At 37.5% G+C, this 25,447-nt stretch overlaps 1 protein-coding gene and 1 long non-coding RNA gene across 2 annotated transcripts in view; one reads left to right on the top strand and one right to left on the bottom strand.

Moving 5' to 3' along the window:
- The window catches only part of LOC121317095 (tubulinyl-Tyr carboxypeptidase 2-like), a 30,332-nt gene that overhangs the window by 3,171 nt on the left and 1,714 nt on the right, over positions 1-25,447 (bottom strand). Inside the window, exons 2-6 of the mRNA XM_041252691.1 lie at positions 22,456-22,544; positions 21,467-21,523; positions 20,033-20,107; positions 14,042-14,423; positions 11,493-11,611 (exon numbers count right to left, since the gene is read on the bottom strand). Of these exons, the coding sequence (XP_041108625.1) occupies positions 11,493-11,611; positions 14,042-14,423; positions 20,033-20,107; positions 21,467-21,523; positions 22,456-22,544 (722 nt within the window). The remainder of the gene's footprint in view (positions 1-11,492; positions 11,612-14,041; positions 14,424-20,032; positions 20,108-21,466; positions 21,524-22,455; positions 22,545-25,447) is intronic.
- On the top strand, positions 794-5,179 carry LOC121317096. The gene is made up of 3 exons (XR_005950480.1): positions 794-1,481; positions 1,571-1,644; positions 4,995-5,179. It is a non-coding gene; the product is annotated as an uncharacterized LOC121317096 (long non-coding RNA).

Here is a 25,447-nt window from a genome sequence, read left to right as displayed (position 1 = left end):
TTATATGGTGATGCAATTTGATACAATGTAGACAGAGGTGACAATCCTAGACACACTAACTATTTAAAAGCATTCATATATTCTGAGAAAAAGACAATAACCCTGCTTTGAACCATTTCATGGTACATAAAGTATTTTCTACACTATACTGTAGATTTGGCATACAAATAACAAATAGTCATTAGCTGTATCAGCTATACATATATTGGACTAGATTAATATAGGTCTTTACACCATAGTCTTTTTTTTTTTTTTTAAGATAACTGTTAGTGCATAAACAACAGCCTACAGCATAGGCTGACTTGAGCCATTAAATTAACATTCTGAGTTATCTTCTTTTTTGAACATTAACACTTCTTTGCATTGGAAAAGGGGTTGATTAAATTATAGATTTTGAATTGTGTGAAATGTAGTCGGATTTTAATTTTTGTATTACTAGATATTACATATAAAACCACTAATTACATCACACAAATCACAGATTTTCCCAGACTTGTCTTTCTAGGTCCCACAACAATAATAATAATAATAATAATAATAATACAACAACATATCATCTGTTCAAAATCATAGGAGTAATTTGCAATGTAGTCCTCCTTCAAAGAAATGGTTTAAATATATGCCAATGTTCATATAATGTGTATGAAAAACTGAAAACACCGCAAGATTGACATCATATTTTACAAGAACAAAACCGGCTGTCTTGTCGCATGGCTACTTATAAAGCAATAAGTTACAGTTTGATGTATAGGCTACTTGACAATTACATAGTCTACTATCCAATGTAAAACGTTTGCTTCAAATAATAAATATTTCATCAATTTGTGATTTAATATGACAGGATTACTAATATAGCAGGTAAATGTGATGAAAAGAAAACTGCTTAGGTATGCATGGCTCAGCTGTTTCTCTCTGACATCAAACATTACAGCAATACACTACTGAATAATTAACATCTTACTTACAAATATCATTTTGGAAACATATGTCAAAATCTATATACTGTACTGTACAGCAATTTGTTTGATGTCACTGCTGGTATAATGAGATAAAGTCAATAAATCCTGGTGCGTGCCTCCAATCACAGTAAGCAGCTATTTTAACAATTCAAACGCAAGATGCATGCTTTTTTTTATGTTGATATTCACAAGCATGATTTTCTCATAAAAGATTAAACTCTGTATTTGGAGCCTGCAGTTTTATCCTGCAGAGTTCATATTTCAAAAACATATTTCTTTCTCTTTTCTACTCCAGTGCACTTGAAGGAGGAGAAAAGATACAGAATTTATCTTCACTTGTAATCTCTTACTTTCCCCAGGGAGAACTCCAGGGCCCAGTCAGCAGAAACACTAAATGAAGGCCAACAGGCATCTTCTGACTCCTTTAGACTTCATGAGGCTAAGGGCTTATAAATCTGCTTTAGTCTACTGGGACAGATAACAAATCAAATGCAAATGTTTCCGACCAATAACTGCAAGAAGGTCAGTTGCAGTTGTTCATTTCTTTGAATTTATCCTGAGGTTACTTATTTTCCACTGTGCTATAATAAACTGCTTATTTAATTTTGCAGCAGCTCTGAGGTGAACAGCCGTGAGGTGAATATCTGCTGATTAGAGTCTACACCTGGTAAATCACACACAACAGGTAGGCTCTCCCAGGAGTGTCAGGTACTTCATTAATTAATTACAATAAACACACTATTTACAGTATACATTTACACAAAAACTCCTCTTCATACGCAGGGCTCCTGGCCTGCCACAGTGCTATATACACTTACATTAGTGTCGGGTAATTTACACAGTAGCAATATGCATAGGTTTACAAAAAAAACAAACAAACAAAAAAAAACATGGGTAACATTGCTGAAGAGATTGATCATGGCGGAAAACGGTTAGGGCGGATATGTGACGGGAGGGATACACAACAGATTACTGTCAGTATAATAAAAGACGTATACATTGCTTAAGGTGACCTGACGACCAAACTAGTGTCAGTGGCTCAGTAGGAGGGCACTCTTCCCTCAGAGCTTGAGCACAACAAATATCCCAGCATGGTGCTATGGATCGCTGTGTTGTAGGAGGTTCCAACTGTGTTTGTTCACCTGGGACTGATCCAAATTTCCCCTACTATGACTATTCCCCCTGGTTACCACTGTAAGGAGAAGCAGCTTTTGCTGTTAAACCAAGAATCTTAAAATCATTAACTATGTCTCTGTTTTTCATGTTGTAAACATTTTATTGTTGTCATTGTAGTCTGCATTAGAGCTAGCTAGTCAATAAATGTTTTTTTTTTTTTTTTTTTTTTTTTTTTTTTTTTAATTGCATCAATAATTTTAACTATAATTAACTGAATATGGAATGCAAAATAACAGGTATTGTAATATCTAAATCCGTGACTTGACCTTGCAACTGCTAGTCTTGAAGAAGCTCACAACTAATGGAATCTGATGTTTCGAAACACACAGGCCAGCCACTGCCTCAAGCCAGGATGAGAAGGACACATACTTTGCTTCAGGCAGGCAATAACCCTAATTTTCAGGGGAAAGTTAGAGTACTGCCAGAGTACAAATATTCAGTCCTGAAAGTTTGCATTTAATGAATTTACTCTTTTCTTAATCCCTTCTTTATACATCCACCCCACCTCTCATTTAAAGACAAGCACAGACATGTCCTGTTCAATTACATGAATGTAACGTCTCCCTCTGTGAACCAGAGTCATGCGGATCGGCTATGAGAGTTCACACTGCTTCTGATAAAGCGGGCTTGACCTGGGTGACAGACGCAAGTGCACAATGTGCGTATCGATGCCCTGGAAGCAGCCTGTTACAGACGCTTCCTTCCAACCTTCTCTGGATTGAACTGTCAGCCCAAATGTTGATTAGAGCAAATGTTACTTCATCCCTGCTGCAGTCTTGCTCATGCTGTGTCTCAATCAACAAAAATATGGCTAAACTGAATAGACAAAAATGTTCCTTGAGGAAGTGAAACTGTCACACAGGGATGGCTGTTTGTTATTTAGTTAAGCATTTTGTCTCGCTCAACCAAGTCAAAGCGTGTCAACCCACATTCTGAGGTGGGTCGCCAGGACTCATGTTAACCCGGGTATAGCCCAGGTATGTGGTTTCACACCATGCGGAACTGTGACCCGGGTAGAAGTGCCAGTGTGAAAGGGGCTTTAGACCACTGAGGGGTAGATGTACTAAAGCGTTGCGCCTGTTACAATAGTCGCAAATGAGTCTAGGGAGAAATGTACTAAACAAGCAAAATGCTATTAGCAACTTTTTAGGGAATGCTTTGTGTGGTACTGACAATTACCATTACATTTTTCTACAATATTGTAGTAGAAAGTCAGTCTCGTAGTGCATACCGCTCGTGTGCCTGGTTGGGGACTAGCGTTATCGCTAGTCTACTTCACCTATATGTGTTACATCTGATGAATTCAGGCAACATCTATCTGCTAATGTTGCACCTTTTTTGGGCCTCTGTCCAGCCTAGAAGTGATTCTTTAAGTGGGGTATCTGTTACTGCTTCTGCATAAAAAGAGCCTGATTTATTAGGTTATCATAATGGCTCAAAATCATAGCAGTGGAAAGGTTTGATATACTAATACTTAATTAAAATCAGGAGAAGGGCATCCATTCTTTAATTTGTTCATTGTAGCCACTTATTTTTCATCTTCAGGGTTTTTTTTCCTACTTTGTATGGCCTTGCAAAATCTCTACTGCTACACAGTTTGGTATCCAAACAACATCTTGTCGAATCGTGCTTGGACAAAATACCATCCCAATTCAATTAAAAATGTATCTAGGAAAAAAGCATTTCATGAAAATATAAACTTAAATAAATAAACTATTTTTATTTTGATGCCTCTTAGATGTTGAATAAGAAAACAAATATCTCCTAAAATTATTTTTCCACAGCGACAAGTTAAATTAGGCCCTGTGACAGGGTAGCCGAGCAGTGGCATCCCCATAACAGGAAGCTGACAGACACACACACACAGGTACTACGGGTGAAAAAGTGCTTGTGCGCCGTTTTTATTCAAAGGAAAAATAAAATAAATATTTAAACAAAAACACTGCTCGCAGAGCAAAAATATAAAAAACAAATCACGAAAACAAACTGACACCAAATACATACTTTGCTTCCTGCATGTGTTGCAATTGTTTTCTTTCAGTTTCGTTTTTACTTTGGTTTCTCTCGCTCTCACGTACCTCCTCTCGGTATACCCACCCTGAACAAGAAAAGCTGCAGGCTTTTATACTTGTGACCATCTCCAAATTAAAACTTAATCCGTGTGTACACCAGCTTTTTTAAAATTACATTAAATACCACCCTAAAATGCCTCCTAGCTCACCATGTTTTGTCCTTCAGCCACTAAAGCTGCTCTCTCCTGCAAATGCTGCCATCTACTTGGTATACTTATAAATCACTGGGGAAAAGCACGCTTGGCAAATTAATGGCTACCATCAGTGAAAAAGCAAATCTCATCAAAAGGTACACAAATCACTGTGTGAGAGCAACAGCTGTTCAACTTCTATCTGACGTTGATCTGGAGACAAGAGAAATCATGTCTGTAGCAGGACACCTTAATGAAAGCTCAATTCGCAACAATTGGACAGCAAATGTTCAGCAAAAACACAATTGGTCTACTATCCTCGGCTGGATCCTCCAGATAAGACTCAAAACCAACCAATCAAACAGTGAATCCTGTTCCTGTCACTCCCGCACCAGCCAATCCACTGTTAGCTCAAATGACGCTCCAATAACAAGCAGTTCAGACTCCATCGTACACCGACTGTTCAGCAATTGCTCCGTGCATTTCTCAGGCAATATCCAGATTATAAATAGGGACATTATAAAATCCTAAGTAGTTAATAAAAATAAAATAAAAACTCATTGTTTTTCTCTTTATATGTATGTCATTCTTGTTTCTTTTTTTTATTTTTTAATTTAGTAGTCACCAATTATTTTTTTTATTTTCTCTTAATTTAGAAAAATTATTTTTAGACTCAGCTCACCACTACCACCCCTGCGCTGACTCAGGAGGGTTGAAGATGAACACACGCTGTCCTCCAAAGTGGGTGCCATCAGCCGCCTGCTTCTTCACACACTGCAGGCTCACCATGTAGTCACCTCAGAGCTACAGCCGGAGGACATCACAGCTCTGGGCAGCTTGCAGACAAGCCCGCAGGTGCCCGGCCAGACCACAGGGGTCGCTAGTGCACGGTGAGCCGAGGACACTCTGGTTGACCTAAGCAGACCCCCCCCCCCCCCCAAGGCGGCGCTTTGCCAATTGTACCCGATGAATCAGTACAAGTTCTAGGTAAAACTAGGTTTTAAGGTTTTTTTTTTTTTTTTTTTAAAGACAACAATGGTAAAAATAACCTTCTAGTAGCGATATTGCCCTCTCGATGACGCCTCTACCATGTGATAGTTGACCTTGTCTTCGGACACAATTCTCATCGTGGTCAACTTCCACACGGTAGAGCCTTCATCAACAGGCACTATCACTTAAGTACAAATATCACGTTGAGCAGCATATTTCTTCTTTAAGACTATGCTTTACATTTTTTTTTTTATCTTCTTAATTCAACACTACAACAATATTTAGGAGCTTACATTCTGAAAACAATTCTCAGCACTTTTCTAACCCAATTTATGTGACAACATTTCACTGAAAGTGAAAATTGCTTTGCAGGCAAATACTGCTGACAGGCCATCTTGCCTACAACCTGCATTTAAATTTCTAATTAGGGCTTGGGAGTGCTGGTTTTCTTTTCCCTACACTTTTCTAACTTAAATACTTACACTCTTAAGAGCAAAAAAAAAAACTGGAGGGCTGTTGAAATTTGTAGCCTGAAACCAATTTTCTTGGTATCATTTTAGCTTACATCAGCACTGATATTTTTTGTAAACCATGGAGAATGCTTAACCAGTTTGGAAATTAAACAAACACACAAAATTATGTTTTCATTTAAACGGGAAGTTTCATGAGCGACCCAAATCTATCTTAGTCTCAGCTGAATCTGCCAAGTAGATATTCTTTAAATAGTTCCCATTATATAAGAAGACCATTCTGTGGGTTATTGTGAAGAAACGCAACAAGATCCTCTACAAAATCCAAATTGTCTCTATATGAAAGTGAATTAATACCACAGAGTTTGAGGAAGTTAATTTTGAGAAAGATATTTTGGAACATGTTAACTAGATTTGTTATATGACTGTCTCCAGTCGGTAGCTATCCAACAACACTGGTTATAGTATCATACTTAGCTTGATTCATGGGTTTGCAGTGATTCTCAATTTCTAAGAGTACTCTGTCGAGACTGGTGGGTTTCATTTTTTGTATTGTTGTCTGTAGCAGAAAAAACTACTAGAGTGTATTTTGAGAAGTGAAAGCATGTTTAGTATGTAGGTGGTACAGCAGACAAGATGCACTTCTGTGATACTGGAACTCTCTTTGACAGTAGATAAAAGTAACCCTCTTTCTATCCAATGAACAGTCAGAAAGTTTTTAAAAAATAAACATCCCATTCACAAGTCCTTCAGTTTGAGTGATTTGCTACATAATGCGGTGACTAATTTTATATTCAAATGTAACTAAACTCATTCAATCCTGGCATGCATTAAAAGGGTGCTGCAGGAAATGAATTACAGTATGCTAAGAGGGATAAGACAGGAGTGCAATTAATGTGCCTTAAAATTAATATCTCCCAAAAATTATTGCGTTAAATCGCAGAAGTTAACTGTGATTAATTGATAGCCCCAATACAAACAAATGGGAAAATTGCTGCTATCCAACAACCTTTGATCAGGTCCTCACAGAGGAAAAAATCCATTGATGTGTTTCATCATACATACAGTCATGCAATGAACTGGAGTGGTTGACTTGCTTCTTATTTAAGCTGCCTTTCAAAATCTGTGACAAACAAAAGAATCGTAATCTGCCACATGCCAGTTAGAACAACCTGCAATCAAGTTGCAACCCTGACTACTGACCTCTTTACCAAGCAAGACTGGCTGGTGACAGCTCTATTCTGTTTATCAGATGTTGTTGCTATGGCGATCCTCGTTGTACTTTAAAAAGGAGTTGAAGAGTTAAGCAATCTGAAAACTGAAAAAAGAATGTTTGACACTTTTTTTTTTAAACCAGGTGTCTTGACTACAGCATAACATACACCTTCAACCTGTTTTCACACCATAGTTGAAATACTTCTAATTAAAAGGGTAAATCAAATCTTAGCAATTAACACTTGCATCTATCCAACAAATGGAACAGATGTTTTGCCTATAAATAAACATATCTCCACTCTTTTCTCCAAATTAGGACTCCAAGTTACAACTTCCATGCCATTTTTGGATTTCTGCAGCGAATCGCCCGCTAATTTTACCATAGAACAGAGGTTTTCAAACTGAACAATATTCTGGACGCATGTCATCGTCCCCTAGCGCCCAAACCGACGAGAAAACGTAGAGACGTGCCTCGGATGTTATTTGTTCTTGTTAGCGATCAGTTGTGCTAACGTTAAACAGCAAACAATAGGAAAGAATGGAGCATTTTTTTTAAACTGTAAAGTTGAGAATATTGATCCAGAAGAAGGAGTAGGTAAAACCGGGCAAAAAAAGAACAGGAAATACCAATCCTCTCACTTGGACTTGGGATTTAAATGTATTGCTTCTGAACATCAGCGACCACAATGTGTTGTTTGTGCGGATGTTCTTGGCAATGATGAAACCAAACAGACTAAAACATCATTTAGAGACCAAACATCCTGCCCTCAAAGTTAAGCCACAAGACAAGGAGGTTAATCGAAGAAAGCAACGCTACACATGAAGCATCGTATGCTGTCTCCTACCAAACTAAACCGCAAGAAGTGGAAAAGCTCAAGCAATTGGTGATGATGTCAGCAGCAACTGAAATGACAATCGATAGTATGTTGAAGGAAAGTTGCTGATCAGTCTCACTGCATTATGACAACACAGTTAGCCGCAGAATTGCAGACATGGAAAAAGGCACTGAGGAGCAGCTTGCTGAATCAGTGCTACTTTTTGTGCTACAAAATCGAGTACCGACAGCACCAATGGAGCCCAAATAATGGTTTACATTCGATACATCAGCTCATCGTATGTTTTTGATGAATTCTCACTTCACCAATACTTATTCGACCAGCACTTTCAGGTTTTACTGGACTACTTGGCAAAATACTTTGCCTCAACATATCTGTGCAAAGCTTTTCTTCACTTATTTACATCAAGAACAAGATAAAGAACAAGTACAGAAATCGCTTGAATATAGAGACAGATCTGAGGTTGAAACTCCCCGAAATCAAGTGATATACCACCAACTATGTGCTAGGAAGCAGGCTCATCCTACTCACAGAGGTACATATGACTAATTATGTGTTATTTTATACATGTGAATGTGGTAATGTGCAATGTTGCTCTCTGTCTTCAGAAAAAGATGATATTATCTTTTGGGAGAATCCTATTTTTCTAAATACTGTACTGTTTATTAGAAGGGAGAAGTGCACTTGGGGCATGCATCTCGGAAGGGTGGAGGGCGCATCAAAAAAACATTTGGGAGCCTCTGTCATAGAAGGTTTCTTTAATGGTGTCCCTGTTATTACAGTGTGCTTGTGAGTAGCCAAGGGATCATTACAGAATGCCAAACAGATGTTCCTCCTGAGCTAGTAATTATATGTCTACATGCCTGGCATTTAACTCATAAAACTAAACCATTAACAAACTAAACACTGTGATGTATAACAATATATAATATCTTTACATTAATCTTTCATAGTGGACCACTGTCACAAATTATATGCAGAGCCACTTACAATAGGACACTGATTTAACATCTCATCTGCAGGATGGAGCACAAGGAGGTTAAGTGACTTGCTCAGGGTCACACAGCGAGTCAGTCAGTGGCAGAGGTGGGATTTGAAGCGGTGACCTTCTGTTACAAGCCCTGGACTTTAATCGCTGGACCGCACTGGCTCCTAATATTCAGCTCTGTAGTAACACACTGTAGCACTGCTTTTATACAGCAAGTGCCCCCACGTAGCTGATGAGCATTTTTTGTATGGACTTATAGCGCTGCTGTACAGCAGGGCTATAAAACAGTATGGATAAGAGAGGTGAGGAGAGGAAACCCATATAACAGACTACTAACAGAATGTGAAAGACATTGACATGCTACAGTGAGTTGTAGTTTATATGAATAAAATAGTGTTTTAACAAGTCTATATGAATATGCATTTTATTTATCCTCAGTGAAATTGGGATAACATTTCATAGATACTGATTTTTGCATTCACACTACATGTGCTAATGCATGGCTGTTAATGTGATTGCACTATTGGTTTCTGTAGTCTGGAAAAGAGGTTAGATTTGTTTAAAATAAATATGGCCCACATGCTGGTGTGTATGACAACATTTCATTACCAACATGCAGATGAAGTGCCAAAGTGAAACACTGTGCTTGTCCAGCACAACAAAAATCTAAAGAAAGACCGCCTTTCGCTCACAGCAGTCCTACATGACGTATTAAGCTTTTCTATGAGGTGTCACCAACTGTGAGAATCCTGCTTTTTGAACAGATAATATAAAACTAGTTAAGCACTCACTATTATACCCCTTTTAAACTGTTACAAACTTTTTCATTTTAAAGTCAACTAACAGTTTATACTGCACAGTCGATCGTGCAACAAATCACTGGGTTAGGTTCTATTGCATACCATGCCTACTTTAATTCGTAATAGTTCCTCATAAAAGTGGTAAGACTTGTGTAAAGAATTGTGTTGAATAAAACAGGAAGGCTGTGTGCCACTGAATGTGAACAGGCAGCATCAGTTCGCTTGCTGTAGCTTGCAATCGGGCGCTATTTCTAATTGAATTAACAGCTGCAGATACACCAGTGGAAGCTATTCATTAAACAGGGCATGCATTAGTCAAGACAGTCACGTCAATGAAAGCACAGTCCTTTGAAAAGAAACACATGGAAGTCCTCCAAAGGCTTGACAAACAGGCTTTCTCTTAGGATGAAAAAAATAAAAATAAAACAATGTATTTATTTTATGCCAAAGCTTTTATAATGTTTTTTTACCCCACTGGGAACAAAGTAACTTTTTTTTTAAAACTGTAAAGACAATTCCCAGATATGTAGGCAGATACTAAACAAAACAATGAACTCAGTACCTCCCTGTCAGCTGTGTACTTCATTTTATATGTACATATGCCCTTATGTATATGGTGTGACAGAGACTGAATGATTCTTTGTGTTAGATCTCTTTCCCAATCTGTGAGGGCGCTGTCTACAGGGAAGAGAGTAGCCTGGACTGTATGGCCCGACAGTTCAGTCCCAGGGTTAGGCGGAAGTTGGCCATCTAGAAAGGGGACGGAGCTACGGTACACTAAATCATTAACCAAGAATGTTAATGGTGTGGCATCCGTGGACTGGAGGAGCGATTGCACTCGTTAACCAAGGGGTCATGGTTTATGGTATATTAAGGGGACATAGTGAGGTGAGCTGTTCCTTACTTATGATTTCGCTGAAACCGGAAGGACATGTCTATTGTTATAGAGAACTGTGAGTGTTTTGTTCGTTTTGTTTGTCTGTCTAAAACTATGTTCACTGTTCACTAGACTAGACCGGCCACAGACAGCACTAAACCCAGACAACACTGCACTACTTGTTCACCACTGTTGCACGTAATAAATTGTACTTCACCACAAGCACTACAGCACTCACTTTGGACTGTGTTTATTATTTAGGGCACTGCAAGTCTTTATCATTACTGTGCAATGCACATTGCTGTGGATTGCAAGATCCAGACTGTTGGATTACAAATAAACAAATAATTTCACCCATACTTTATGGTCTGTTTGTGTCATTGGATTACTGCACCTGCGCACTAATTACCACTTTGTCATAACAGCCATAAGAAAAATATTTCTGTTTCATTTTGAGTTTGAGTTTTGATTTTGTTTCTGATATTTTCAAAAGCTGTACTAAAAAGCTAAAAACAAATACAACTCTTTGACATCCATCTAATATATTAATCCAGAATTTAGCACACATGTAAAGTTCAGTTGGGAGCTATAACCAAGCATGAGGTAGTTTGAGGTAGCACTTTACAGGAAGCATCTACAGAGTTGATAAGGCCATACCCTTTTCAATTCTGTTGTATCTACCCACCTCCCATCACCACACAGCTACTTAGCTACTGCATTTCTGCCATAGCAAAGCATTTGTTTAAGGAATACTGGTGTTACACATATAAACTGAGAAAAAAAGCAGCATTCACCTAGTTAGACAGAATACATTTCAAAGCAGAAAACCAAAATAGCTAAATTTGTAAGAGCATGGACTGATGGGAATTGCACTGACAATACCAGGGAGTGCTCAAGGGAGATGACACATCTTGTTAGCACTCTTCGTTTTTAGCTCAAACTCTTTATTAAAAACTAAAATGCTGCTCCAGTACTTACGATTGATCTCTTTTGCGAATGTGCCGTCTCTGAGGACTCGCTTGCCTTCGACGTGGAGACAACGACTTGCCTCTTGTTCGCTCTTTAATAGGAGACTGGGCTGTTGAGGACTTCAGTATCTGGGAAAGAAAAAAGTGTTTAAAGTGAAAGAAATATATAACGAAAACTGCTTCATAATAACATGTGATCAATGGTCTTGCTCATCAGAGGTGGCAGACTGAAAGCACTGCAGACTTACATAATCACCTCTGTTTAACCCACAGCTAGAACTGGCATCAAGCAAGCACTTTAAGGAACACACTGTAGAGGGTACAAGTTTAGTTAAGTGTTCAGGTATACCTTGTCCTTGGCCTCTTGTTTTCTACAAACAAAGATGGTAGTAATTATTTTTAAAGTGCAGTGGACATTTCTCCAAGTTGAGCAGGAAGATTACCCAAACTCATTTCACATTTGGAACCAAATTCGATGTCTTTGGATGAACACTAAACTGGCCTACTGTATGGAGTTTTAGCCACCACCTGCAACCATATTGAGGTATTCCCTTGGTAAATATGTAGTAGTTTTCCCCTAGCTTCTACTACATTATGTACATTTTATAATGGTTTATATTACAATGCTTATTTTAAGTTTTCAAGGCCTTTACCAAATTGCAGCACACCTGGCATTTCAATGTCTTGTATTGAAAACAAAACCCTTTAAAAGTTTACTGGGCTGTACCATTGTAATAACTCACAATGTAATAGCTCACAATGGCACAGTATAAATTTTTAAAGGGTTTTGTTTTCAATACAAGGGAATGACTTAGTCATGCCAGGTGTGCTGCAGCTTGATAAAAAAAAAAAATGCCTTGAAAACTTGAAAAACAGAATCAAATTCAATAATGGATCAAATCGCACTACTGAGATAAAATTGGCAATTATGAAAATATAACATCTAATTTTGCCTCTCTTTAGAGCATTTATGTCTGTATAATATGTAAATAGCCAGACAAGGGTCCTCCCAGAGGGGAAATGTACTGTTCATCTGTCTCTTTCATTTCCTGGTGAAATTCTTGAGAATCTAATTTTCTTCTTATTTGAATCAACTGTTTCTACTGAAACCACAATTTTAGATACAATTTTTTAAATATACAGTATATTTAAAAAAAAAAAACACTGTACTTTTCAGAAACTTGAACCGATAAAAAGAAATACATTTGACTGGGTCACAAAAGAAACAAAATTCTAAATCTTGTACTGCTTTATGAATTTTGAGGGAATAAAAATGAAATGGATTCAAGCATTTCAAGAGAGAATTGAAAGGTATGAGGAGGGAATGGTATTTTAAAACAGGCCTCTAATATTTAATGCTTAATAAATATGAAGTCTTTATCATTAGCTAAAAGATGAAAGCTCTACTAAGTTGCATATACTGCTGCTTTAGAATAATATACCTCAAGCAATGATAGTCTGTATTACTAATTGAATAAGGTAACCCACCCCCCACCCCACCCCCCCCCAAAAAAAAGCTATTTGCCAGAATAAGGAGGGTTGAATTGGAACTGAAACCTCAATCCTTCTCTATAATGGAAAACAAATAAATATAGTATGGCAGATGGCAGGATTTTTGCATCCTCTGTCTAAAACAAGCTGTTCTGTCCGCAAATCATACAGAACATTACAGAACCAGATGTGATACAGTATTGCAGTTTGCTTTGGGAATAAGTTGGAAGTGAAGAGATTGTCTAAGACAGACTGCATTCATGTCAAATTTGCTGGATTCGACCAAATTTTGTTCACAGATTGCATTTTACCATTTGAGAGGTGTTTGACTAGAAAGTTGTACTTGCTTGCTTACAGTGCAATTAAATCTTGCTTTCTAAAAAAGGGAAAGCAATCGAGACCTCCAGGGACAACTGTACAGTATTTGTGATGATATAATCTGTCCTCAGTATGTCTTAAAGTTTACATATACAGAACTTAGAAGTGTACCAGAATAGAAATAAACAACTTACTTTTGTTATTTTTGCATAACATGTTAGATATTGAGATTACATAATATGCAAATAGTAATATAAGTTGGTGCAAGATTTTATTGTTTTGCCAAGCACCTCTTAAATCGGTATTCACTGTTGGTTTGTGTTGTCTTGTCAAACTTCATACCCACATGAACACTGCCAAAAGAATGTAGTTGGTTGCTGAGAAGAGTTTCAAACCACAGGAACAACTGTCACTTAACAACCAGATCAGCCTGCCATCCAACTGTCTACTTGTGATGCTTAGCAACAGCTTTACACATATGAACAAGGTATCAGTAGCATACACCCCCCACCAAGGACTGTAACACCATATTTGAGGAATCATTTAAAGAAAAAAGCAAGTGAAACAGAAGCTATAAGAAATAGCCATACATAGTTTAATCAGAAACCAGCAGGGTTTTGTAAAATACATAGCCCTCCACAGCTCACAACTGGAGAAGCAGTTGTAAATATACGTAAGGTAGGACATGTTTTGTGTATTTATGTAAAGCTCTACTTTTTTACAGTAACATAACACTGAAAGCTCACTAACCTTCATTCTCATGTCCCGCGCATGTTTCTCCATCTCCTTGCGCATCTCCTCGTGTGCCATCTTGCTGGAGGTGAGCACCAAGTACTTCCACTCGATGGGCTGGAACACGTGCGGGTCGTGAGGCACATACAGCCCGATCTTCACCTTCTTCACCGTGTGCAGGTACTTGCGGTAGGAGTCCTCGAACTCGAAGATGAGCTCGCTCAGGGTCCGGAAGGCTAGCGGCTTGTCCATAAGGTCTGGCCTCCTGCTCATGCCCAGAGAGCCGTATCGCCCATTGCAGTAAACGCCTAGGACCACGTGGTGGAAGTAGTTCCCTGAGAACTGCGTTTTGAAGCTGATGGGAAAGCGCTCCATAGAGGTAAGCCCATTGGTCAGGTAGCTGAGCAGGACAACGTTAAAGAATAGATGTTGCATTTTTCCAAACATTTACTATAATTATGAATTCAAATTCCAACACAGACTAATTTTAGCTGGTTTCAGTGAATGGCTACAATGTTGGCACAATGGAAATGTTCTAAGACTGTGTTATTAGTTTCCCAAGATCTGGGAATGCGTTCTCCAAGGGTGAATAAAAACACTAGAATCTACAAAGACAAAAAGCTGCCACAACATTTGATCTACAGAATGCCACACAATTCCAAAGACTTAGTGCCCTTTTCACATGCTATCTTATACAATAATTGAAAGGTCAGAGCTTGTACCTAGACAAAAATTTACACCAAAGTTCTTTGAACAAGTAGCACCATGGCAATAAAAATATTTCTGTTTGTACCAAGTGTATCAACAAGTGTTCAGCAGACCATGGCATCTTTTTCTTACCATGCCCTTCATATACTCACATTCTAGATGCAATTCCAAATCTGAGTTCTCATGTATTGGGGTATTACATGTTATATTTGTCCACCAATATTTACTTACAACCATGTGACAGGCCACATTCCTAATAGCTGTTTTATCATTAATTGCCAAAGCAAACACAAACATGCTTTTTAGTTATTTTTTTTCTGTTACTGAGAGCTGATACACAACATTGAGTTTTAATTATTAAAAAAAGTATTGTTTAGAAATAGAATGATTATTTCCTCAATACACTGTAAAAGGTGTGGAATAAACGTATACTTTGCCCTTTAGACTATTTTAACATTCAAGAAATTTTGGTCTGTACAAATCATGGCTCATTAAATGTAGTTAATTTAGGCTGATAATAGGCTGAAAAGGGAGTACGGTTAAACCTTTCTGTTTTATCAACACTGTTTTATGCTGTTGATATGACCATATTGTCGCTCACTAGAATGCTTCAAAGTTGATGGCACATGAAAAATGATACTGACTATCATTCCTCAGCTCCTGGATTTTTTTTTCACATGATTTCCTTCTGAATAACCATCTGTTAGTGGGGTCTCAATCATGCTCTGTAGCTCTCCCTCCCCTCACAGATGCCAGACTGACATCGTTACTCTGCTTGCCAGGTTATTGTATTAGGCTGCACTCATGAAATAATTATGCTTCAGAATGTAGGAGGCAAAAGGACTATAGATAAAATTAATGAGTGCTATGAATATTGAATTCCACAACTGGCCTCCATTTAATCATAAAAGAAACACTGTCCTTGCTGCATTTCTTTCATTTATTCAGACACACATTTTATGTTTTTTAAAAAGAATTACAACATGAGAGATTGACGCTGCACCTATACCCATCAACAGCGAGATATTTATATATTTTTAATTTTATATTTAATTTTTATAATTTGTTTAATTTTAGTCTTTTCCATACAACACACATCTTATACACACTGTGGTAAAGTATGAGGAAAGGTTGTAGAGGAGAGGTACATTGGTCTAAGAGTACAGTGCAGTGTCCATCCATTGTAGCATTGATCAGATGGGAAAGTGTAGTCCTAACTGTTTAACGCTAGGTAAATTGAAGCAGTACTCACGTTAATCATAACAAAATAACAGCACTCCAATGGAGGGTTCTTCTAATAGGTTACAATGATTCAATGTTAAAGTTTGAGATCACAATTATGGATTGAAATATAAATAAACAAGTTCCTACAAATTCCTCCACTATCTATTTTAAACACATTCTCTTGAGAAAGGTCAAAATCTTACCAAAACATTCGACACTGGCTCTTTTGAGCATAAAATTAAGTTTAAACATTAAAATCTGTTTAAATGTTTAAGAAATTAAACTGAATCCCAAGTTGCTGGTTATATTTGATAGACATCAGGACATGGGTGGACTTCACCAGAACGAATTACACAAACAGTCTCAAAATGGGAATTGAGTTTCACTCACTGCTGACCAAACACCATGACACAGTTAAATTTCCAAATTTTTCCTGGAACTTATGACTCGGAGTCCCGCACTGTCCTCCTTGAATCTACAGTACTAAATTGATCTGAACCCAGCTGTGTTTAAAACAAGCAGAAAGAATAACAATACAAGAGCTTATCCATCTTACAGTTTGGTTCTGACCAATTCATTTTTTTTTTTTTAGTTTAGTCGTTGACAATTATTTTTGTTATTTTTTCCGAATTTGAAATGGCCAATAATTATTTAGGCTCAGCTCACCGCTACCACTGCAGATTCACCATGCAGCCACCCAGGAGCTACAGCGTCGGAGGACAACGCAGCTCCCGGGCAGCTAACAGGCAAGCCCGCAGGCACCCGACCACACTAAAGGGGTCCCTGGTGCGCAGCGAGCCGAGGACACCCTGGCCAACTGTGACGGCCAGCTCACCAAACAGACCCGCTTGGGTTCTTTTCCCTTCTAAAAATCACAGACAACACACAAGATTGAAAGAAAAATAGCGCTGATGCGCAACTTTAATAACAAAAAATAAGCAAAAAAACAAAACAAACACCTAGCTCCTTCAGAGCACTGACTAAACATTCGTTGCAGGTTCCTGACTAGCTCGCAGGACGGATACACCGTTTACCTGCCAAAAAAATACGCAAATAACAACACAATTTTTACACGATACCTTTTCAAAACAACTGCTCACACACACAGTCAGGCTCCTCACTCAGCAGCAGCCCTGAGCAGACTGGCTGCCTCTCTTAAATACCCTGCACCTGGCTCCAATTTACAATTAGCACCAGGTGCAGGGGATTATCTAAACAATAAAACAATTAAACAATTACAAACCCTTAGCCCATTCACCCAAAAGTGCATTTTCACATGTTTTTTTAAGCAGGGAGGATTTTAACACCCTCGCTGCTATCTTGCATTTTGGAATGTTAATAAAACAAATTGCATTTAATAGTTTTAAGGGCTAACTGTCTTCTTATGAGAACTGGGTTGAGAAAAGAAGATGGTCTTAGACCTTAAGTAATAGGGTCTTTCAGTTTTTACCAATTTTCAAAAATATATTACTCATTTTTATACATGGACCTCCAAGTGCTCATGGTGCATTGAGAATCTGAAGTATATTGTAAATAGGTGGATGCACTTTAAATTGTGAGTTTTTGCATGAAAATGTTTTAGTTTGTAACCTTTACTATACGGTTAAGGGGATACTTTTGAACTGTTTTACTCAAGTACCAGAATATCACAGTGAAACCCATTGGTGAAATTATGCGTAAGACGACTCAGCAAATTAAGACATATTAGACTGCTCATGAAACAGATATTTTGATTTCGTATACCCTGGTCTAGGAAATAGATCACAATTGTCATTCTACCCACAAAAGTGCCACTTGTTGTTTTGAGTGTGTTAGAAACTAAATCAGTTCTGATGTGTCAGCTCAAGCCTTGCTTCTTTGGTGTTTTAAGGGTGAACAGTTCATAGCACATTAAATCCCACAACACAGCTGAGCGCCTTCCTTTTGTTCAGATGACAGGGGTTCAAAATTAACATCCAAACACCAGCCTGAGCTATTTTTTTTGCCAGGGTCAAGCCCCAGGGTTGAGGTTACAATTGGCAGGCTATCTGTTTCAGAATTGCCACTAGGTGGGTTGGATTTAAGCACCACAACAACTTGTGAGGTACAGTCTGATCACACATAAAGACTAAATGCACAGGGCAAGTCCATTTAAAAACAGCCACAGGGGGTACATCTTTCTGTAGTTTATTTCTAATTTAGTAAAGGTCATTTCACAATATTCCTTAATAACCATTTGAAATAAGCCACCTACCCCTGTTCTATATAGAATGGCCCAAATGTCTATGTAAATCTTGAATTCATTCATGATGAACAGTTGTTTTCAAAATGTGTCTAAATATATATTTAGTTTGGTATATATGTTAGAAATTCATATTCACCTATCTGAAGACTACACAGAAATTCCAATCTCATGAAAAATATGTACTTCCCCTTTTCTTCAAAATATGTACTTATTCCAGCACACTCTTGAAAACAACTCGGTTGCATGTACAACATTATGAAGTTACACTAGGATACTGGATCTTTAAGTGTAAATGAGTAAATTTTAATAGTAAAATCAAATGTGTTCAGAGCCTTAGATATTTAGCTCTCCAAAAAAGCAGCGAGCCACAATTTTTTTTTTTTTTTTAAAAGCATTACCTGTGATCTTGTCCCTTTTCCTTGCTCTAGTTAGCTATGTTTAATTTTCTTTGTTTTAGGCACAAACACCCAGTTGGATTTCCATTATGACTTAAACTCATCACCGATAGTTCAACACTGTCCACTTTGAATCTACAGTACATAACTGATCTAAAACAAGCAGAAAGGCAAGTACAATATAAAACATGTCTGTAACAACTGTCGGAAAGACACGACAGCTTGCCTGCCTTCAACGACAACTCACTAATCTGTTGCACTTTGGGTAGTCGACTATAAATGCCTTGGAATACTAGCTCTGTGTATGCCGTGAGCGCTTCCTAACAGTGGTGAGTCAAGCTCAGAGCTGCCTCGCTGGAGGTTCAAAATGACCGACCTGCATTATTAGTGCCGTGGCTGCAAATTTATTTTTTCAAATATGGATTTGTATGACCAATACATTGGTTATAAGTAATATTTCTGTTGTCGTTTTGGCTTTTTAAAACTGATATTTTTTTTAAAAGGAGGATTATATTAGAAAAGGAAACATGTTCTATTTATAATTTGACAAATATGACTCGTGACTCAAAATACTAAACCAAAAAAGTGTCAGTAACTTTACAATACAAAAATACAGCAGTAGTAATTACATTTAAAAAAAATATATACAAAAATTGCAAAACTCTCTTAAGGCAACAGTTTTAATACACAGCGATTTCTTGCCTGCTAATGTGAAACTGCTCGCTCCTAACAGACCGTTCTATAACTGGTAAGATATGGTACGGGATGTCATGAGACAGCACTCTGCTATTGAATGCACCTCTGTCCTCTTTCTTTTTGTTATGCCATTTCTTTTCACCTTCCTCAGCCTCATTATAATCAGTCATAATTGTTTTCTCAATTTTTACAGCATTTACAAAGGAGGGAAAATACGTCTCCCTGCATTTGATGCTATTTCCAGCTGTCTGTTGATGTCATTTTCAAAGGTATATTAAACTAAAGATATTTTGGTATCAACAAACTGTCTAAATGATGGTATCCATCTCCATCACGCATCTGTGGTAAAAAGACAACCCGACAGCATATTAGGCTCTAACATGTTAACTGCTAGCCTGTTGCCACAGCAATGCTTGTTGCCTTTGTAATGGTAAGGCCGAAATATAAAGTATGTTAAAGAACATCATCATATAGAAATGTTAAAGAACATAGCGAATAGGTTGATTTAGTAAATATTACCTTGCTTCACGATTTCCATGGAAGACATTGACAAAATACAGAATACTCTTCTTAGTACAACGCGATAACAAGAATGACCACAAGTATGTGAATAAAATATATATCCCTCGCCACGGCTGGTGTGACAAACATGCGTACATATGGACGGATGACCGCCACAACTGTGTCCCTGTTGTCCGGGATTTCATCCCCTGGGAGAAATAACGAATTAAGTAATCCAGGCAAGCACCATTAAAAGGATACATTCCAAGTATCACAGCTTCAAGGCATTTTATAGGAAGAGATTCCCGGATCATTTCTCTCGCGGTCTCCATCAACCTAAAAAGATACAACAGAAACCAGTATTGTGAATGGCGGCATTTCACTCTAGACTTATCGGTTTTGACCAGCGATGTTATACTTGGAACACATGAGTCTCTATATAGTAGTGCCATAGATAGACAATGTGACAGTATAGCCATTTGTTCACACTTGCTTGCACAGCCCAGAACCCTTGTGCCCACACATGCTTGTTTCAACAGGCCCTGTCTCTGTATCGCTCGCCTCTGCTGTGGGGATCAGCAGCTTGGTTGTGAAAACAGGGCCCCCAGCGGACTTCGCCATGAAATTTTCTGCCATTTTTTTGTAGTTTAATTTAATTATTTATTTTAGAAATGTATTGTTGAACATTATGAATGAACAAAACTATCAATATCTGTTTGATAGAAATGATTTCTAAATAATTATTTTGAAAGAGCTAATGGAATATAAATACATTTCAACACTGCTTGGCATTTATGACAACTGATTTTTGCATACCATTTCTAACAGTGTTGGAATAGACCATCATAAACCATGGTGGGCCAAACACACGAGAGGCTGGTTGCTTGCTGAACTGAGCGTATGGAAACATGAATTCCGTAACTTGATGATGTTAAGATGAGATTTAAGTCTCAAGCCCTTTGTAGATGACAAAAACATTATAACAAGGAACACAAAACTGTTTTAAGTGTTAGTTACTAATATTATACGTTTTGCACTTTGGAGTTAAGGCCTTGATTAATCTGGCCCTGTTTATTAAAAACATGTCAGGGTTTACATTATTGATTAAAGATTATTCTAAAGGAGTTAAATGCCCCTCTCTGACATAGTTTAGCATACTATATTTATTAAGCTATAGCTTCAAGTGTGAACTATACATATAAAGCACTAGCTGCAGAGTGCAATGATTACATCAGAGAATGTAATCATGTGTACTTATTTATTTAAGTGTACACTCTGTTTGTAGTGCCAGGCATGGGATGACTCAATTCAATACAATTCAATTCTACATCACATTCACTAGGCAAAATGTAACCAACCCTATAATATACTGTATATGTAGTTTATCTTTGACTTTCTTTCATAATATACAGTCGCCCGTTGACCCCTTTCAATTTCTGGTCTATTACCCAGTGACAGCCCATTTGCCTTTATCAAGATTTCAATCCTGGTACCCAACTGAAAGTAGGCTGATGCATTATGTTAGTGGACTAGAGATGTTCTGTACTGTAAATAAAGGTAGAACAGTTTTTTACACTGTGAAACCCTGTGGTGTTTACTTTCAACCAAATTAAAACGCCTCCTTCTCCCAAATATGTACAGCAAACCATAAGGGCAGTTATTGCAAGCAAAATTGTCATGCTCAGTGGTACTTACCCACTTAACGGTCTGGTTTTCCTAATTTCAAAGAACTGAGTTCCTGTATGATTGTATCTGTCATTAATAAGGTTTAGGAGATTCAACAGGGACAGAGACAGGATTAATAGGGCCAACAATTCCACATGAAGACCTGGAACGTGACCGGGTAGTAACATTCTACAGTAAATGGCACCAATTTAGGCATCCTGGTTAAACCCAGGCATCACCACAAACCTGCATTTTTTTTTTCTTTTCTATCTAAGGTGGCACTCCAAGTTCAATTTAATTCTCACCATTTAGTCTGTGTCAAAATGATTTTCCATTTCTTATTTTATTTATACAGGAATGAAGTCAGAGATGTAGTATTCAGTATCATTCAAAGGAACAACCCTGTTGCCATGGCAGCCAAGTGCAGTCTGTTGATGGGTGTACCTCAGACGGCAAAAATTGTGGATTTACCATTTATTTTAACACATTTATAACCTGCAAGTTTCTAGTTTAGTTTTTTTTTTTTTTTTTTTTTTTTACTTTATTTTTTTTATTAGTGCAAAGAATTGTTTTGCATTTCAACTAAATAATGAATACAAGTATTCTCAGCCTTTGTAGTGTATAATGCTTTTGGGGAGTTGTATACAACATTTATATGAATACATGTTTTTCACAAAGGGCTTACTGCGGTAAAAAAAGTTTTGTAATTAATGTTACTAGTGTATTGTAAGACAAGTGTTGGTCTGTGCAATAGACTTGCAATAATAGATTTACAGAGGATGCACCAATTGGTGTGTTTTTGAAGTGCTCTGATTCCATTAGATCTAGGTTGGGTGGCTCAGTGGGAGTCTCTCCTATGAGTTTGAACTCAGACAGTGCCCCAGCATAGTATTAGGAGACACTAGTCCATGAAGTACAACCATTTTAAGAAACTGGATTCGGTCCTCGGAAAATAAAACAGCAATGCAAGCTAGTGTTGACTCAACAGGGAGGGGTGTAAGCAAATAAAAAAAAGATACTGCAGTGTCTTCATGTAGTTCTGTATCACCAGGAGCCAGTCTAGGGCAGACATCGATGGCTTCAAGTTCGGTACTAATTGCACAGGAGGCTGGAAGGAAAGAATAATCCCATTAAATGCCAGAGTTCGGTACATCAGTATGGGATTATGATCTTGCAGACAGAAATAACACTAACTGCTAATGGGGTTTCTGCTGTGCAAACATACTGTTAGCACCACTTTAACAGTGTACTGAAGCCAGACTGTCTTGGGGCCACTAACTCAGTAATTCAAGGAACAAGACAAAAAAAAAAAATACCCTGCAGATTTACAAGGGATATTTACTTCACAGTTACTATTTTGGACTAAATATATTTCCTTAACATTAGTGAAACAATGGTAGACAAATATCATATCCAGTTCAGATCCATTAAAAGTAAAGTAACAGTTAAAAACATACAGTAGCTTTCACACTTTCAAATGATTTATTTTAAAGGTCGAATAAACAGGGAGTACAAAATGTAATTGTTTTCTCTTCCAATTCTTGTATTGTTTCCTTGAAAGCCATTTTTAAAAAGGGTGAACTCAGCATGGTTAATAGCAATACATTCATTGCATCAAAACATATTTCTAATGAATTCCACACAAAGGTATTTTGCATCATCAGTGTGTACTTTGATTACTCATCTCACCTTCAACACATATGCAGAATCATAATATTAATTGAAACAACAACAATGCATTATTGGGAAGTCAATAGGTTTTAAACACTCTAAATACTGTACCATAGAGTGTTGACCAATGTTCATGCTTCCTATTAGCTTTATTAACATTCTAACTATTGCTTCTTTTACTGTTTTTTCTTTAGTTAATTACATGCAAATATTTCAGACAACACTTTAGATGAAAAGTTGCTGCCGTTTCCTGGTACCTAATCACTTCATGTGCTGCAGTTCAAACTTGTTTCAATGGTCGAGCTGGAATCAAACCATGTGACCTACAGGAAAAGTACCAGGATGCAGAAAGTTATCTGCAACGTTGTATTTGAAATAATTGTATATCTAAACTGAAGTATACAATACTGGCAAAGATCCAAAATATATTACACAGGAGAAAAGTGGGATTGGTCATTAAATGTCGAAGCTAAGAGTTATCTTAAATAATCTTTAAGCATTTCTAAATGCCGATAAACTGCATTTATCTACACAGCATATTCTTTTATATATTATAAATACATTATAAACTTGTTCACATTTTCCTATGATTAGCTACACTATTTTTCATCCCACAGGTGTTTCCTGTAGTAAATCTATCCGCCAAAACCAGATAAATTGTAGTATTGGTCTTTCCTTTGTTTATATGTATTTGAATTGCTTTTCTATATTCAGTGCAAGTTGGATCAAAACAGATAGATTTATCAATGGACACCCAGGCAGGCTGGTGCAGTACTTCCCTGATAAACTGGCTGCAGCTGGGAAACAGGACACTTGGTAAACAATTTATCCTCTAAATAAACAGATGTGTTTAACAGCCACCACAGCATAATGATGACATGTACGGCTGTTCTTCCCCCTCTGACCAACAATCATTAAAAAACTTGAAGAGGGATTATTTCCAAGATGTTTTTATAAATGAAATGAAAGGCACCTCAATATAGACTTATTAAAAAACTAAACAAAAACACAGTGTTTAATGAGTAATTGAAATAATAACCACACATAAAACATGCAAAAGTGGGCAGAAAAAAAATGAAGCTGCTTTAACATTTGTGAGTCTTCGTACAGTATCTCAGATGCAAGTAATACAAAAATGAAGCTTTCAACAAAAAGCCCTCCAGAAGAGTATCCCAAATGAATACTGTTTGATCAAGCAGATATTCACCCAGAGGAATAACAATGAGTACCAGGCTGAAAACTTAGAATTAATCCAAGATTCTCCAGTTTACTAATCAATGGTACAGATGTCACCAACGCAAGGACAACTGTGTAAATATCACTGTCAACACCTGACACTGCCCCTAATGTTGAACTGCAGGATAAGAAATAATAGCAGTGCAGTAATATTGTAAATTATTCAAAAGCACAACTTATGTATGATTCTAAAGAAGTACGCTGTGGGTACATATCGACTGATGTTGTTTTCCCCATTTGAGAATTCTCCAGCCATTCATTTCCTCCTTCCAAGAGGCAACTCCTAGCTGTGCTTTTAACTGCAAGCCTCACTTGTTTTCACAAACTCAAGCTTGGTTCTCGAGAGGAAAACATAATTAGCCAAATTCATGTTAATTGAATTTCCTAAAAATTAAATAAATGTACTGTCGTCACTAAGGGAATTTTGTATTTAAAGAAGAAATTACTAAAGTATTTAATTTACATTAATTAACATAATCAAAATGCATGTCTACTGAACAGCTCCTTAAAATCCTATTACGTTACATGCCAGTTCTAGGTGTATAAGATAAGGTATGATACAATGCCACATCAAACTGAATTACAGCAGCACATCAACATACAACTCCACCTACTGCTATTGGATTACTAGAGTTCTTCGCATTGTTAGAAACGTAGGCAACACTATGCAAAATAACTGAAATACATGGTATGGAGCTTACATGATAGTGGGGCCCTAAACAGTTGGAGCTTTTTTTTATCCCAGCTGCATCTCCAACTGTGAAGTCAAGGATCACACATGGGACAGCAAGAGTACAAATGCTGTATTTTTAGAAATCGCACTGCTCACACGCTGTAGCAAGCAACCAACAGCCTTGTGCTCGACCCTGCTGACCATAGCTGTGAAACGCAGTTGGTTCTGAAAACAAAGCATCTGTTTATGAAACTCTTATGCCCAGTTTACATTAGCCAGTTATAACCCTATGGCTTTGGTATGGTTTTTTGTAGTTGAATACTTCTGAGGGGAAATGTCTTCACACAAGGGGTGGTCGATACGATGTCATCAGGCACGCACTGCAGTGTAGGGGGGCCTGATGCAGTGTAAGGGCTATGCTCATGCATATA

The sequence above is a fragment of the Polyodon spathula genome, chromosome 6, assembly GCF_017654505.1.
Source record: "Polyodon spathula isolate WHYD16114869_AA chromosome 6, ASM1765450v1, whole genome shotgun sequence".
NCBI lineage: Eukaryota > Metazoa > Chordata > Actinopteri > Acipenseriformes > Polyodontidae > Polyodon > Polyodon spathula.
This window is presented reverse-complemented; position numbering and strand designations above follow the sequence as displayed.